Genomic DNA, 15,000 nt, shown 5'->3' on the forward strand with positions numbered 1-15,000 from the left:
CGAGCACGATCGAGAAGCGTATCGAACGCCTGAAAAGTGTTAAGGAGTTTGAGGTACTGGCTAAGCATCCGCGCGTGTTGAAGCTGATCCAGTATCAGACGAAAGCCACGATAAGGCTAGAGTATTTACAGCAGCTGAAGGTTCGCTGTGCCTCGCTGGATGTGTTGTCGAGTCATTCGCAAAACTTTGAAAGGTAAATCGGATCGTACCCGAGGCGTACTTGTTTCAGTTTTTGCTCATTTCTTTTTACCTTATTGTTTGTTGCAGGTACGTTCGCGAAGGATGTGATAGAACGAAGGGTAAAGATACGGCCCATTTTCTGAAGGCAATGTTTGGCGAGGGGGGCGAAGCTGCGTTACAGAAAATAAAGCGGCATCCCAATTGGTTCCACGTGCCGATCGTTCAGATGAAGGACACCGTGGAGGCACTGCTGAAGCAACAGTACACAAACGACGATATTCTGGACAATGTGCACATCCTGCTATACCCATTGTAAGAAGGCAGAATAGGGTTTGAGTGTAAATTGCTAATCGAATCATTGGTATTGCATTTCAGAAATCGAATCGAAGAAAAGCTACAGGTGTTGGCGAATAAAGCCAAGGTAAATGAAGATCTCGGTTTGGATGTTAGTCAAGCTAGCCAAACACAAAAACTAGCTCTGGCGCTTTACTTGATTGAGCTGGAGTTCCATTTCACTGGCGACGGTGTATGGCCGGAACAAATGCAGCAAAGTGATTCCACTTCATCAATCACCATCGAACTACCGGAATCACTCAGCACGGAGTATAAGTTCGGTAAAAAACCTCCCGCTACCACAACGCCCTCGTGACGGCATGGAAAAATCAAATGATTACGGACTTAATAGAAAAAAATCAGCGGATCCAAATAGCGTTCGAAGAGTTGTGTTGGACTTAAATTCGTTCGAGCATAAATCAACCCATGTACAACTAATAGCTACAGGGGTGTGATTAGAGGGTTTGTGCATGGTTATCATGCATTAAGCTTCTTATTTGCATTTAATTCAAAAAGAGTTTAACAATAAAGCCATATAAATCAAAATAGAATCATTCACACCGCAGGATTTCGTTTGTTTATTTTTATTTTTATAGTTTTAATCTTCCTTCTCACGAGCAAAACGTTACCGCGTTCACGCTTACAAAATATACGCGAGACAATGTCCAATTCTATAAACCATCCTTTTGTTCTGCACAGTATCTCCTCCATTCGCAAGCGTATGGCGTACCGGACCAACAACACAAACATTAGGATAAGTCCTCTTTATTATCGCACCGATGGCTCCATCTGTTTGTTCAATATCGCTAGCATGACAGCGGATTAGGAGGGATTCGAAAGGATAGCACACATGCTGGTGTGCCATTGTGCGTGCCATGTAGCTGCCGCGATTACCGCGATACAGCAGGTCCTCACGTCCTGGTGGTGGTGTACAAAGCACCAGTACGGTACGCTGTAATCCTGTTTAAAGGTATCCATCCCATCTGGCGAAGGCATTTAACCCCACCCGGTACTTGTGACCAACACTTTCACTCTAAGCTACTGCCTATTGTCAAGTTGAGCAAACAATCGGATCAAGAGGAGAGCAATGAAATCAAACAAATCGGTCCACTTTAAGCCCGCGGCCGTACCTCTATCGGGCGGTGCGCGACGCGATGGAAACCAGCGAAACAAGCGGTTTTCCAACCGACGATCGAGTGCACGCCTGTGAGTAGTTCATTTGTGGGCTTTATTGTGTTTCAACACGTTTTCACCTTCCGTTTACCGCGAGCTACCCCGCGAGGCTTTATGCCAACGTGGCCGCGGAGGCACACGTTCGCGTGATTTTACACTTGTGTCCGGTGTGAACGATGTTCCGCCCTTTTTTTTTTGTTTTAAATATATATATTTTCCATTCCGATCGTTTGCCCCGTTCCAAACGCCGAAACGTGCTGTCCGCCGCCAAAACATACTCTACATCTTCATGTTCACGGATGTGTACACACGCGTCCCCCAACGCGTCGTCCCCTTCTCTGGCTGGCCGGATTGGGTTTTCGCAATGCGGCGCAATGCGTTTTGGCTTCGTTCGGTAGCGTATACGCAGGACGCAGGTGTGAATCGTGTTGCAACCCCCAGAGCCAGAGTGCGACACTGTGTACTTAGCGGGTGTGTGTGTGTGTGTCCGAATGTTGGTTGCATTATCCAGCATCGCCAACCGGTGGAAAGCACCGTGACCACCGGCGCATGGACGGTACACGTGTGACGAGAGCTGCGCACACGTTACTGTTGACAATTTAAATGAGAGGAAAATATTGCCAATATACGTCCTAGGTTCATTTTCCATTCGGTTCCCTATTTCCATCCTCTACTATCCCTGCTCCAACAACCATCATCATCATCGTCATTGTCGTAGTTATCGAGGTGGAATTGGCGTGTCGCGTCCGGCACAGAACGAGGGAACCGCGTCGCGTCGCAATGACTCTCGTACCATATCTCGCTCCCATTCTCCACCATTTGCAGCCTTGGTGGCCAACTGGGAAATTGGCAATGGCGATGGCTTTTCATCTTTCTACCTACCCAGCCAATTCGACGGCACCCGGCATCAAGGGAACGGCATCGGGTTCACGTTTAATTTTATGCCAAGCGCCCGCAATGATTGATTGATCGTATTGCAATTGCAACGCTGACGGGGTGACTGTTGACGAAAGGAAAATGTATCACTTCAATGCGAAAATACTAATTTATCATAATTGATTGATTATTTCGCCGCCGTACCGGTGCGCGAGGCGAAAATATAGTTTTGAGCGCACGAAGCTAGCTGAAGGGATGGGTACCGGGGATTGGTGAAAAATTGTCAAATTATCCCGCAAATGGTGGCTCCACTGGGGGCTTGGTTTTGAATGATACGAGATCATGATCGAATTATAATGAAATGAATTGGTTTATCGGTATTTTTCGGTCTCAGTAATTGTGCATTCTAGGTTCCGTTGTCCTTGTTGCCATTGTTATTTAACAGAGAGTAGTAGTTCCGCTTCCAATGGAAATTGTTTCTTTCCAATGTTGATTCTTATCAATATTTAATCACTTTATGCATACCAGGGTTGATGAAGATGAAATAAACTACCGTAATGTAATCACCTGTCTTCACAAGAGCTTCTTATCAGTTTATAAACATCAATTAAACAGAATAGTCTGGTTTGGATCCAGTACAAAGGACTGATTTGAAAACTCTTTCTCTTGATCTATTGGCAATATATTTGAGAGACCATATTACTTGAGGATGAAGCAGATATACAGGGCTAAGGGGGAATAGGTAATCTTTCTTCCTACGTTGGAAGTTTCCATCTTCCGACTCTGATCTTAATGAAGAATGTATCTTCTTCAGTCATTATCATCAAGCAATCATTTTTCAATATTTGATCCTGAACTGCACTTTACACCCGTTTTTCCTACCAAACCGTTTCCATGCAATAACGTACTAATGGAATAAAGAAGGAGTGGTGAACGTTTTTGCGGAGGAATCATGATCAATCACTATTTACTAGAAACGCTGAACATATTAAAATATTCAATTACGATAGCACCGTACGTTTGCTGTGCTCCAGGTGTTGTTGTGTTCAGGTCTAATGGTCCCGGTCCACTCCAACCCCCAATCTCGCCAATGAAAAGTGCTTTCCAGTATTTCAACGAAAAAACATTCTATCCGGTGGAATTCATTCTGCTTGAACTAACGTGAGCCCCTAAGGGAAGGCTCAACACCACGCGCTGCAGCCGCTTCTTGGTCGAACTATTGCGAACAACCAGGGCCGGTTGGTAAACGAAATCAGCGCCACCGCCGGTGAGCGCCACCATGGGCAGAGATGGATGTAATAAAATCACCATAAACCGCAGCGCCCCGCGCCGGTGCCCGCGTATACCCAAAGTGGTATAAATGCTGCAATTTATGTGGCATCGGAGCCCCGGGCGCCGGCCGGCGGCGAACGGACAGCAGGAAAGAAGCCGCACCTCCATCGACAACAATATCAAGCGCCCGGCAGCCGCCCGGAGCCGGATGTAAAGGCGGAGCCGGACCGCGTGTAGATCATGAATAAAGTATCAGTGCCCAGAAGTGTGCTGTTGGCCATCATGTTAGCGGCCAACGCTAAGCATCACCGGTGGGCACTCGACAATCGGGCCGCGGCCAGTATACATTGCCAGTGCAGCCAGCCCGCGCGTATCCATCCCCAGCGCTCGGCATCGCACGAAATTCATTTCAGGTTTGTTCAGGTTGTGTTGTGTTTTTTTTTGTTGTTCCCCTGTCCAGCTGTACTTGCTGGTTACTGGTTCAGGTTCGCCCGACCTGCCAGCCATGCCGGAGGATTCATAACGTGCTCGCGTGCCGTACCACCGGCCAGTGCGCAGCATCCCGCTACCGTGACCACAATAAGCTTATTCACGGCACTTTTGGGACGCAAATGGAATGTGGCTCTCGCGAACCGGTATTTCCGGAACCGGAAATGGATGAAAATGGAAATTGTATTCGTTCGCTTTTTGGGACCGGGGAAGCTGCGCCGGTTGGCGGCACATCACGGGACGCACGTTGTCGTCGCACATTACCGGCAGCCTGGTTCCGGAACGAAACGAGGGAATCGTCAATGGCTGCAAGTGCTGGCCATAAGTACAGACCGCGACCGTGTACGGCTACGACGTGGCCACGACAACAACCCTCCCTCCGTGCCGGCCTCCCTGCCGTCAAGAAAACGGAGGCACCAACGTCATAAGGAAATAATTGATTTGTATGCAAATGTGAAATTTCATCAGAACCAACACCAACACCAACCGGCGGTCGTCCCGCGGGTGTCCCGCGCTTCGCGACGCTCGGCCGCCTTTGACGTTTGCTGTTCGTTTTTAGACCGGCTTTTCAGCTCGGTCCCACGCCTGCTTTCTTTCTCACCTCACCGTAAACACGATTCGCGATGCTCGTAGTGGACGTGGTGCGCGATGTCACCCAAAAATGGCGGCTCCGTTTGTGGCTCCGTTTGCACACGAATCGCGGAAATCGCGGTGCCAACGCAACGATCCGCGGACACAAACGAATGAGGATTGGTTGGAGAGGGGAGAAGGGGGGGGGGGACACATTCAAATAACAAAAAAAAAAAAAGATGGCGACATAACATTGGAAACAAGAACCTAACCTAGAATCGCATAACAGGGCGCCATTTGGAGAGAAACGAATTGAGTTGCTGTCCCCCCTCGTGTCCCCTGTGTCGGCCTTTCCAATATGGCCAAAAGGAGCGATAAGTAAAGCTAACACAACCGCCGCTGCCGCCGCCGTGTGTGTGCGTGTGTGTGTGGTGGGCCTCTCGCAGTGCCCGGTTAACAATATTGTTCCGGACCGAACAACATGGCGCGGTGTGTGTCTGATGATGCCCGGCATATCGCGTCCTCAACTTGTCCTCCTTCGTCCCGGGGGGGTAGCATACTAGCCAGAAACTAGCAGCAACAACAACAAAAAAAAAATAGCGTCATGCTTCCCCTCCGCACCACGAAAAGAAACTAAATCGAATAAGTCCAATTTGTGTACGACGACGATATGGAAACGCGAATCGCTGGCCGGTCTGCCTGTCCTGTGACACCGGTGCCGATCCGCCTGTGTCGGCGGATTAGGCAAAAAGCCATCGCCATCCCTACTGGCGCGCGTTGTCGGCACTGTTCACCGATCTCCATTTGACCATTTACATTATGGCCGGGCATCCTGGCTTGGCCCTATTGCCCTCCGTCGTGTCCGTAGTGGTGGAGCTATATGGTCTACGCGTGTACACGGATTGCCGTGCGAATGACGCACAATATGGCGACCATTAGGCGGCATCAGGACTCAGGCGACGGGACGTACGGGGATGCTCGCTCGAGCCCGATACCGATAGACCGGTGGTGCTTTTGAACCGTTTCGTGGACGGATTCGGTTGGTGTGTGCCCATCATGAGCTGCTCTCTAGTTGCTGATCGCTGAAAGCACATCGCTGGCGCTGCTTGACGCACCCTCCTTCCTACCAAAAAGGCCGCACCGACGCACGGAACAAGCGAAATGGAGTAAAATTTGTTTTAAGTGTTGCACGCGCGTGCAACGTGTGGGACATGCCGTGCCGAGGGTGCGTGATGGTGGATTGATTTAATGGAACTCTTTAGGGACAAGGTTCAAATCATTTTTCGTCGTTGACATCGTCCCACCATCCGTCGGACGGTCAGACGGTCAGACGGTCGGTACGCCTTCAGGTGATCGCCTCTCGTCCATTGCCCGTTCTAATGAACGCTTGCATGTTGCATGAAGCACTGGCCGGACGGACCGTTCCGAGCAAGGACTGATGACGATGACCAGACCGTCGACCGTACGGACGACATTAAGCTCGGAGTCTGAGAACCGGAACCCATATGCATCAGGTTTGGCAATAGACAGCACTAGGGCGCGGGCGTGCGCGGGATCCTACTGTTGAAACACTTGCTGGCCTCTGTCTTGCTGGCACCGGCGACCGATACCTGTGAAAGCCTTGGGTTCTGGGTGGTGTGGTCCCTGAAACCGCCAGCGCCAGCGCCAGCGAATGACGGCCGCATCCCGTCATCGTACGAAATGAACACAATTAAGCCGCACCGGATGCCGAACCGAACGCAACAAAGCTTCCATTCCATCCATCCGAAGGTCCCGATAATGCAATTCCTAGCCCAAGAACCATTATCCAGTGTTTCGGTGGATACGTGTGTCGGCTGGCGGACCGTAGGTGCCGGGGTTCGTTAATTTTGTTCCAAAATAAATTAATTCTAAACCGATATTTGATATAGACTGGGGAGCTGCCGGCCGGACATCGACCGAACCGGACTGGAGACCGGACCGGAGAGTGCCTTTCAATTAGTGGCATGTTCCGGTTCTACGGGCGCATCCCACCGGGCGAACGGAAATCGGAAGCTCTGTGTTCGGTTGTGGGCCAATGTCAATCGTTCTATCGGAACGGCGACCGGCGAAAGGACAGGCACCAAATACGGATTTCGCGGTTTTAAGTCATTTCGCGCTCACTGCTGCTGGTGCTGTTGGGGCTGGTGCTGCTGTTGTCATGGTGATTGGTGCTCGCCACTGCTAATGAGCCTCCTTGTGCTGGCGAGCGAATGGTTTGGATCCTCTTTTTCCTCCAAAAACTGCTGATCATGCTGAGCTGGACGATGAGCAACGTTGGTTTCGTCTGTGTGCGTGTGTGTGTGCTTTGGGAGTTTACTTATTGTGCTCCCGGCTCGCCAAATACCACTATTGACCGTTCGCGACTGCGACACCGACGTGGCATCGGAACGGACAATGTCGAACGGTGCGATGCCGATGATGCCGATGATGAGGATGAGGATGATGATGACAATTGCCACAATGCGTGATTTAATTGAACTTCACCAATTTTCGAAACGTTCGAACGGAGGAGAATTTAATTTCCGGTCAATAAATTAAGGCTCGGGAATCGGGCCGGGACGGGACAGGACGTTGGGAGGGGCCCAGGGCGAGGGGTCAACCACCAGGTCCAGGAGGGGCGATAAATGAATATTTGCACTCCGACTATATCCTCAAGCCTGTGCGAGTGTGTGTGTGGCATTGTGCTTGCCCCCCGGGGGGAGGCTTTCGTAGGACACTCGAGGCAGATTTTGGGCCGCGGATACAACGGGTATCGCGTAACGTATGCCACTCCCCCCCTAGCTCCCCCACCTCCCGCTAATCTGGCACATCTTCTGCGTGCGAGCGCACTTTGTTGTGGTTGTTCCCGGGAATTAGTAAAATCCCATAATTGCCAGACGCACCTTGGCCGTTTTTCGGTGGCGAGGAGGGAGGACCGGGAAGGGAGTGGCAAAGCCATTTCAATGTTTCGGGGAAACCTTTTCGTGAACCGTGGAGGGACCACCTCGCGGTGAGCAGTGAGTCGGTTAATGAGTATTTCGGCGCTCGTTCGTTTCGTTGCCATCCCGATGGAGCTTGTTTGAATTTTCGGCATTGATTCAATTGGGCCACTTTGCCCCCGCCGCCCCTCCGGGTTCCAAATTAGTTTCGCGCTTTCGATCGGCAAACTATAGAGGTGAGTTCGAGTACTATCGATGTCAAAGAACACGAGCGCGCGCCTGTGTGGACCGCCACCTAATCCGTATTGGTAGCAGGTGGTTTCACATTTCGCGGAAGCTCAATTTAGCCGCCAAGCCAAGCTGGTTGGGAGGGGGCGGGGGGCGGGGGGTATCAAGCGGCACACGCTCATCACCGGAATGAGCTGCTATAGCATTCCAACGATGCCGACCGGTTGCGTAACAACAACGTTGCGATTGCCGAGGATGTCAAGTGATTTGCTGCCCGATCGCACTCGTCTCGCGTGTAGTACAAGCGATTTGACAAATGATTGCAACGACCACCCTGGTACGGAGGGTTCCTTTGTCGCAGTACCGCCGGTGGCTTTTACTACCTCGCTAGGATGCTTGTCTGAGTCTGGATGGCATCATGAGAGCGCACGAGTCCGAGCCAGCAGAGGGTATACGTGTTCTGGTGTATGTGTTATGTGTAGTTGAAGCGATGTTACAATCAACGCAGGCACTGCCGGGCCCTCGCTGCTCGTTCGCGCGCACGGTTTCCCCGGACGACGGACGATCTAGTAGCATAGCACCAAGACGGTTCGGAGTCACCGAGCGAGTCGAAAGACTGACGCGAAGTTGGATCTTCTCGCCGTTCATCTTCTCGATGCCATGATGTACTTAAGTTCGCGCAGTTCACCGTTTGAGAGGTGCCCAGACAGGGTGGGGAGGGTTGTTAAATCTGTGCCGGAGTTAGTTTTTATATTTTTTTGCAACATTCAACCCCGCCAAACACTACACATCATCAACAACAACGGCCACGATGATGCCACGATTCGTTCAAAATATTCCTTTTTGGAATGGCGGGGCGGGGTGATTTCTCGAGTGCACCGATTGTATCACACACGGGATACGGTATCTCATTTCGTATTTGATTTTATGCTCCATTTGCTTTTTGGATCCGTATTAAACGAAGACCCACGATCCGTGGCTCGCCTCTCGAAGGCATCGGGTGCTTGAACGATCCTGAAATGTGCTTGAGTGTTGCTCGGGGAAAAGGTTTACGCCGGAAAGCTTCTTCTAACCTTTTAGTAACATTTGCCTGCCAGCAGTAACCCGCGGTACTGCTGTTTCTCTTTTACCTTTATTACTTCAGCTTGCTTCGATTGTAACGAGCAGATTCGATTTCGTAAAAGCAGGCTGGGAACGAAACCACCATTTGACATGCAAAATGCCTCTTTCTGCTTTATTTTCATTTACACATTTACCATTACAAAACTTAATCATGATGTTTCGCGTGTATAAAAAATAAAGGGGAATCAAATCGTACGCAGAAAACTATACATTAATACATCCTTATCGAGAACAAAACCCCTAACCGCGCATTACGCGCACTCTGGAGCATACATCAACGATTAGTAGCCGAAAAACAACTTAATTAACTATCAATTTAACATTTCGCAATTCGCAAAACCCAACCTTTCCCCGCCCCCGCCCCGGCCGGTGGGGGGACACGCAACGACGTGCATTCGTGCGATCCGGAATCCGGTGGAAACAGGATGGATACTCCTGTACTCCGTGTTCTCGTGTGGTAGCGGGTGTAAAACGACACAATAAAAATCCGAACCTCCTGGGTACACCGAAATCAGATCTGCCGGGATGTATATAACCCGGGAAGCCCGGGGAGTTTCCGCGCGATGGCGCTCGTTTGCAGAAAACGTACGTGCCGCTACCAGGTAAGGGAGAAGGACTCCGGGGGGTAGCACGAGGGGTTTATGAAATCTGTTCAACACACACACACACTGTATCGCAATGGCCGCGGGAGTGGAGGATCGGGGAAGCACCATTCGCTTCCCCTCCCCCAACCCAAGCCGCTTTTTCCTGGCTACACGTGTTGTGGCATTTATTTACATATAAACAAGATTTAAACAATTTTACTACTACTTGCGAAGCATCTGGGTTTGTAGTACTGGAAAAGGGAAGGGGGAGGGGGGGGGGGGGGTTGTGTGGAAAAAGGCTGGATCACCGTGCGACCGGGAACTAGCTTGCTAGTCGGCAGCGGCAGCAGCAGCACCAGAGCATGGTAGTGTAGGAGAAGAGCAAATGCAAATGATTAGCTCGTGTAAGGTGGCACTACTATGGTTTCTACTGGTGGCCATGGCTGCTGCTGGTGCTGCTGCTGCTGTGAACTACGCGCCACTCGCCGAGAACGATTACGATTGTAATCATCGTGGGTGCGTGGTACTGAAAGCGGATTTGAGGGAGCGGGGGCTGCGGCCATCTGCCAATGGAGGCAACTCAGTTCTAGTTCTTTGCTTCGAAGGATCGAATCGATTTACATATCTACTTTGCTACTGTAAGGGCACTTTTCGACGGGGCCCGGGGGGAAAGGGCAGACGAGGAGTCGCTACATCAACATACTAAACGGTTAATTATGATCCGTCGCGCGGATTGGTACTTGGCAAATGGCTCTGTACTCGCACGCTCCGTAGCTCCTGTGTTCGACCTACGATAAACACCACCACACAGAAGTACTACTACTACTAGTGGTAGTAGTAGTAGTAGTAGTAGTAGTAGTAGTAGAACAAGCTAGTAGAGTTGAGAGTTTAAGGCACCTTTGGTTTGGTGGTTCGGGTTTTTGATTTGTACAAACTTATATAGCCTTACACCTAGACGCCTTGGAAGAGCTGCGTGAAGTTGATGGTCGCTGGCCATCCTGGCGCGGAAAAAAACCAGCGGCTTACGTTAGCTTACGACTATATACTCGAATCATGCCCACTGTTGGGCATGGCATGGCATTAGGAACTTACTCATTAAGGAGTCCGAACGGAGGGAGAATGGTGATGGTCCCTGTGAACCCTTTCCATTTTTCAAACTATATCAACATCTCCCATCTGTTCAAACGTCCAGCGTCCGCATCAACTGCTACTACTACTAGTATTGCTCGTGATGGCACTTGAAATTCTCGAGAATCGATTTGTACACCGCCTTGCCCCCCCCCCCCCCCCCCCCCCCGGAGACTGAACCCGCACGGATACCCCACGTATTGGTTTGCCGGAACTGTTTGATTCTTAAATTAATTATAATTTGCTGACTTAAACAAGGTCTTCTGCATAATAAGGGACGTTTGTCCTGCTTAGGAGGTCCTCAGGTCAGCTCAATAAATAACAAGTGTACACACACACACAGACACACACACGCACACACCGGGACCAAGTGGGACGCATACCAGATTAATTAAATATGGCATACGCATGCCTACCGGAGTTTTATCTCCTACGCTTCCTGATCTATGCGTTATTTGTGGTTGATTGGTTCACTTCTTTCATGTTGTTGTTGTTGTTGTTGTTGTTGCGGTTATCGTGTCTTACTGATACTGAGAGCAACCGGGGGTTCACAGTCGGTTGTCGGTAATGGTATCGACCTGGAATGGCATGCGAGATTGCGACGATGCGATGATGACGGAGGATACTGATAAGGATACTGATGCAGCAGGATAAGCCAGAGACAGTGGATCGGGATGCAGAGGATAGGAAGACGGGAAGGAAGGTAAACATAATGGACTATTCGCTTTGTTCCTCCAACCAACAGCTACCGTTGCAATGGATTCGTTTCGTTCGTAGAAATCCAACCTGCGGGGGGGCACATAACCTCCAAATGGTTGCAGAAGGCCTTCGGACACGTGGTGCGCACGGTGGGTGCACACCTGCTCTATTGGCCAGGTTCGAACGGAGTACGACGGGGCCCCGGATGTTTGCCGAACCCAGCGGTCCCGGTAAGGGAACCGCGTTTTAGAAATTCTTTTTCACCATTTTCGAGTCACCACCGAAGCGAAACTTTTGCACAAACTGTTGTTTACCCCTGTTTGGCAGTACGAGTACGAGGCGCAAGGAGCTGTCACTGGACCACAGCGCAGGTGGTTCCATTTTCTCCGAAGGATTCCTGCCAAGGACGCATTGTTGACAGACGAGCTGCCGTGTTGGTAGATTTCCGGAAGAAGCTGATACGATATCGTTTGATCGATCGATCGAACGGTTTCCAGTGACCACACACACACACATTTTCGTTTTTGATGTTTTAAAATAAACATATTCTCGCCTCCATGTATTCATGGTCAGTCCGGGTCCGGGTCGTGGTCGTCATCGTCATCCAGGGGTCGCGTTCCAAGGATTTTCTGACCATTCCGTTCCGGACCATCGACCACCATGTAAGGGCTCTCGAAATGCTCGAATGCTCGAAAGCAGCGCCCACTGAGATGGATTGTCAGTCTGTCTGTGTCCTGGGGCTGTGTGTGTGTGTGTGTGTGTGTGTGTGTGTGCGAATCCGACAAAATCCCCGCATGAATCCATCCCCGCGGATGGCCATTGGAAAGCGTTCGCGCTCTCGCATGTTCGCGGCACTGGAACGAGGGGCTGCTTTTTGGGGTCGTAAAACCGTGAACCAGGTAGACGGTTGATTGATTTGGAAAATGAATGAACCGCGGACCGGTGCCGCTGCCTCGCTGCCTCGCTGCGTCAGACTCACTCGCACATTCGCACTCAACCAGAACATGACCGAAAACCGGTCAGGCGAAATCCCAAACGATCCCTTCCAACCGGCATCCTCTAGCCGGTGATCCCGTGGGTCGGCAACTTTTTGGGTCCGAGGGTTTGTTTTTTTCTCTTGCGCCGCCTGCCTCGTCCGATGAAAAAAAGGGGATGCGGCAATGTACAAACACACGGGCACACAAAGAACACACAACAAGTACCGCTCATCGCGGCGCGTCGCGTCGCGCCGCAAAAGGTTTGTGTTCGAGTTTTCTCGAGCGCGTTTTTCACCAAAAAAACAAAAAAAAGGGATCAGGACAGAAGGAGAGAGCCGACCTATGGCCAGATTTCTCACCTTCGCCCACTATTCGATCCGGAGCCACCCCTCGCCTACTGGGATCGAATTTAATTTATTTCTATTTCTGTCCTGCTGCTGTGGCGCTACTTTAAAGGCTCTTGGCGTGGCGTGAAAGGGAAGAGGAGTCTAGTGGCACCACACCACCACCAGCAAACCGAACCAAAAAACCAGCAAATTATCGATCCCGCATCCTCTCACCTCCCCCTTTCACGGGATCAGAGCAACGCGATTTGGATTCGAATTCGAAGAGCGGGTGAGCAAATCACGTCCTCCTACTCCTCGGAACCCCAGGAGGGGGTGGAAAAGTCAGAACTTGGAACGCACACCGGGTGGTCGGCCGATAAATCACGGCACGATACCCACCGCAATCGTTGGTTTATTTATTAGTTCGCTTGTGTTTTTTTGTTTGGTGGCGAAGTGGGAAGTAAGGGGTTGCCTGAACGCGGGCGGAGGCGAGGGAGGGAAAACTCCCGGTTTTCCCATTTTGTTTCGAGTTTTTCCCGCGCCACCCGCGGCGGGTCGGGGGATCGACAAACGATTTGCGAAGATCGAAGCAGTGACGCTGGTGCGCTTCGTTCAAACACTTGTTGGCTCCCGAGGTTCACCAGGGGAAGGGGGTGCCTGTTAAATACCGGAGGGGGGGAAACTGAAGACGGGGAAGTTATTTGCACCGGCATCGTGGCATCCCGTGAGCCGACTTTCCGGCGGAGAAGGAAAAGGTCGAAAAGTGTTACTCACCGAGCGAACCTTTTTTTTTATTTTGTTTCCTTTTTGTGTTTTGTGTTTTCGGTTTTTAAAAAGATTCTCTTCGCTCGTGGCCCTCCTCCCGGGGGTCGAGACCGGAGTTGATTTGATTAGACCGCAAAAGAGATAATAATAATAATAATAATAATAATAAAAAGTTCCAGTTCCGGCGGATCCCGACCAAACAAACCGTTTGCACGAAGTGTGAAGTGAGCTCTTCGCCAATCGGCCATTGGCCATCCATCCACTCAAACCCCCTCGCCAAAACGTCCGTCCGTGCAAACTGATGAAGATGTTTTTTTACCATCCCTTCAGCCACCCTTGACCAAAACCCGGACCGGAGAAGAATCAACAGTTTTCCGGGGTTTTCGGAATGGGGGCATTCGTACTTCTCTGGTACGGAACCATTTGTTTTTTTTTTCGGGGGAATCAGATTGGCCATCTTGGACGACCGCTAAAGGTCGTGAGAATTGAATTCGAAACCAGGCAGCTCTACTGAGGAAATGGAATTGCACAAATATTGAATTATGAAGCAGCCGGAATGGGGAGCTAACGCGCTAATGACTGCATGCCCTTGCATCACGGGCATTGCATTTCCCGTTTCCCGGGAACTGTTTGCCGGAGGGAATCATCCTCCAAACGATTAACGGGCATTCCGTGACCCGTACTGAGCAGTAGGCGGTGCGTCAATGGAGCGGAACGATTGAAAGCAAGAAAGCGTCACGTTAGTGGCGGTTGAAGGGTTCGAACGGTCCATTCCTTGGCCGAAACGGTGGATATGGTGGGGCTAGTGGACGAGACTGAGGATAGAAGGATGCGGACTGCGAGGATAATGATGATGACTGTGAACCCTTCCCGATGCTCTCGATCAGGGCAAAAAAGACGGAAGTACGTAGCTGTTGGTGACAACGCTGTCCTCGGACTTGACGATACCGGCCAGTGAGTCCGTCGGATCGTCGACGATGGCACCGGCGACGGATGATTGCGATGGTGGCTGTGCCCCCTGGGACGATGCTCCACCCTGTTGCTGCTGCTGCTGCTGCTGTTGTTGCTGAGGGACGCCAGGCGTCGATGGTGGTGGTTGTTGAGTGGTGGTCGCTTGTTGCGCCGGGTGTCCTCCATAGTGGTGACCCTTCATCGACGGATCCTCGAGCTGGTGACAGTTGGCGTACGATGGTTTCGGGTCGGCTTCCGGGTTGTAGTTCACATCGACCCCGTGCAGGTACTTGGCATCGTCGACGTACTTCCCGTTCGTGAGGCTGCAAAAAGAGGGATGCGCAGCGAAAGACAAGAGAGCAATGAGTTTGAGAGTTTGTGTTGAGCC

At 50.8% G+C, this 15,000-nt stretch overlaps 3 protein-coding genes across 4 annotated transcripts in view; 2 read left to right on the forward strand and 1 right to left on the reverse strand.

Annotated features, from left to right (window-relative positions):
* The window catches only part of LOC125949742 (transcription termination factor 5, mitochondrial), a 2,018-nt gene extending 964 nt beyond the window's left edge, over positions 1 to 1,054 (forward strand). Inside the window, exons 2-4 of the mRNA XM_049677064.1 lie at positions 1 to 193; positions 268 to 492; positions 556 to 1,054. The exon at positions 1 to 193 is cut by the window's left edge and continues 780 nt beyond it. Coding sequence (XP_049533021.1) covers positions 1 to 193; positions 268 to 492; positions 556 to 829 — 692 coding nt within the window. The 3' untranslated portion in view covers positions 830 to 1,054. The remainder of the gene's footprint in view (positions 194 to 267; positions 493 to 555) is intronic.
* The window catches only part of LOC125949769 (26S proteasome non-ATPase regulatory subunit 8), a 594,091-nt gene that overhangs the window by 58,951 nt on the left and 520,140 nt on the right, over positions 1 to 15,000 (forward strand). The gene's annotated exons all lie outside the window — the stretch shown is intronic.
* LOC125949723 (AF4/FMR2 family member lilli) overlaps positions 11,082 to 15,000 on the reverse strand; it is a 12,626-nt gene continuing 8,707 nt past the window's right edge. For both annotated transcript variants that reach the window (XM_049677039.1, XM_049677038.1), the window contains one exon: positions 11,082 to 14,935. In XM_049677039.1, coding sequence (XP_049532996.1) covers positions 14,545 to 14,935 — 391 coding nt within the window. In that variant the 3' untranslated portion in view covers positions 11,082 to 14,544. The remainder of the gene's footprint in view (positions 14,936 to 15,000) is intronic.

Source organism: Anopheles darlingi, chromosome 2 (genome assembly GCF_943734745.1).
Source record: "Anopheles darlingi chromosome 2, idAnoDarlMG_H_01, whole genome shotgun sequence".
Taxonomy (NCBI): Eukaryota; Metazoa; Arthropoda; class Insecta; order Diptera; family Culicidae; genus Anopheles; species Anopheles darlingi.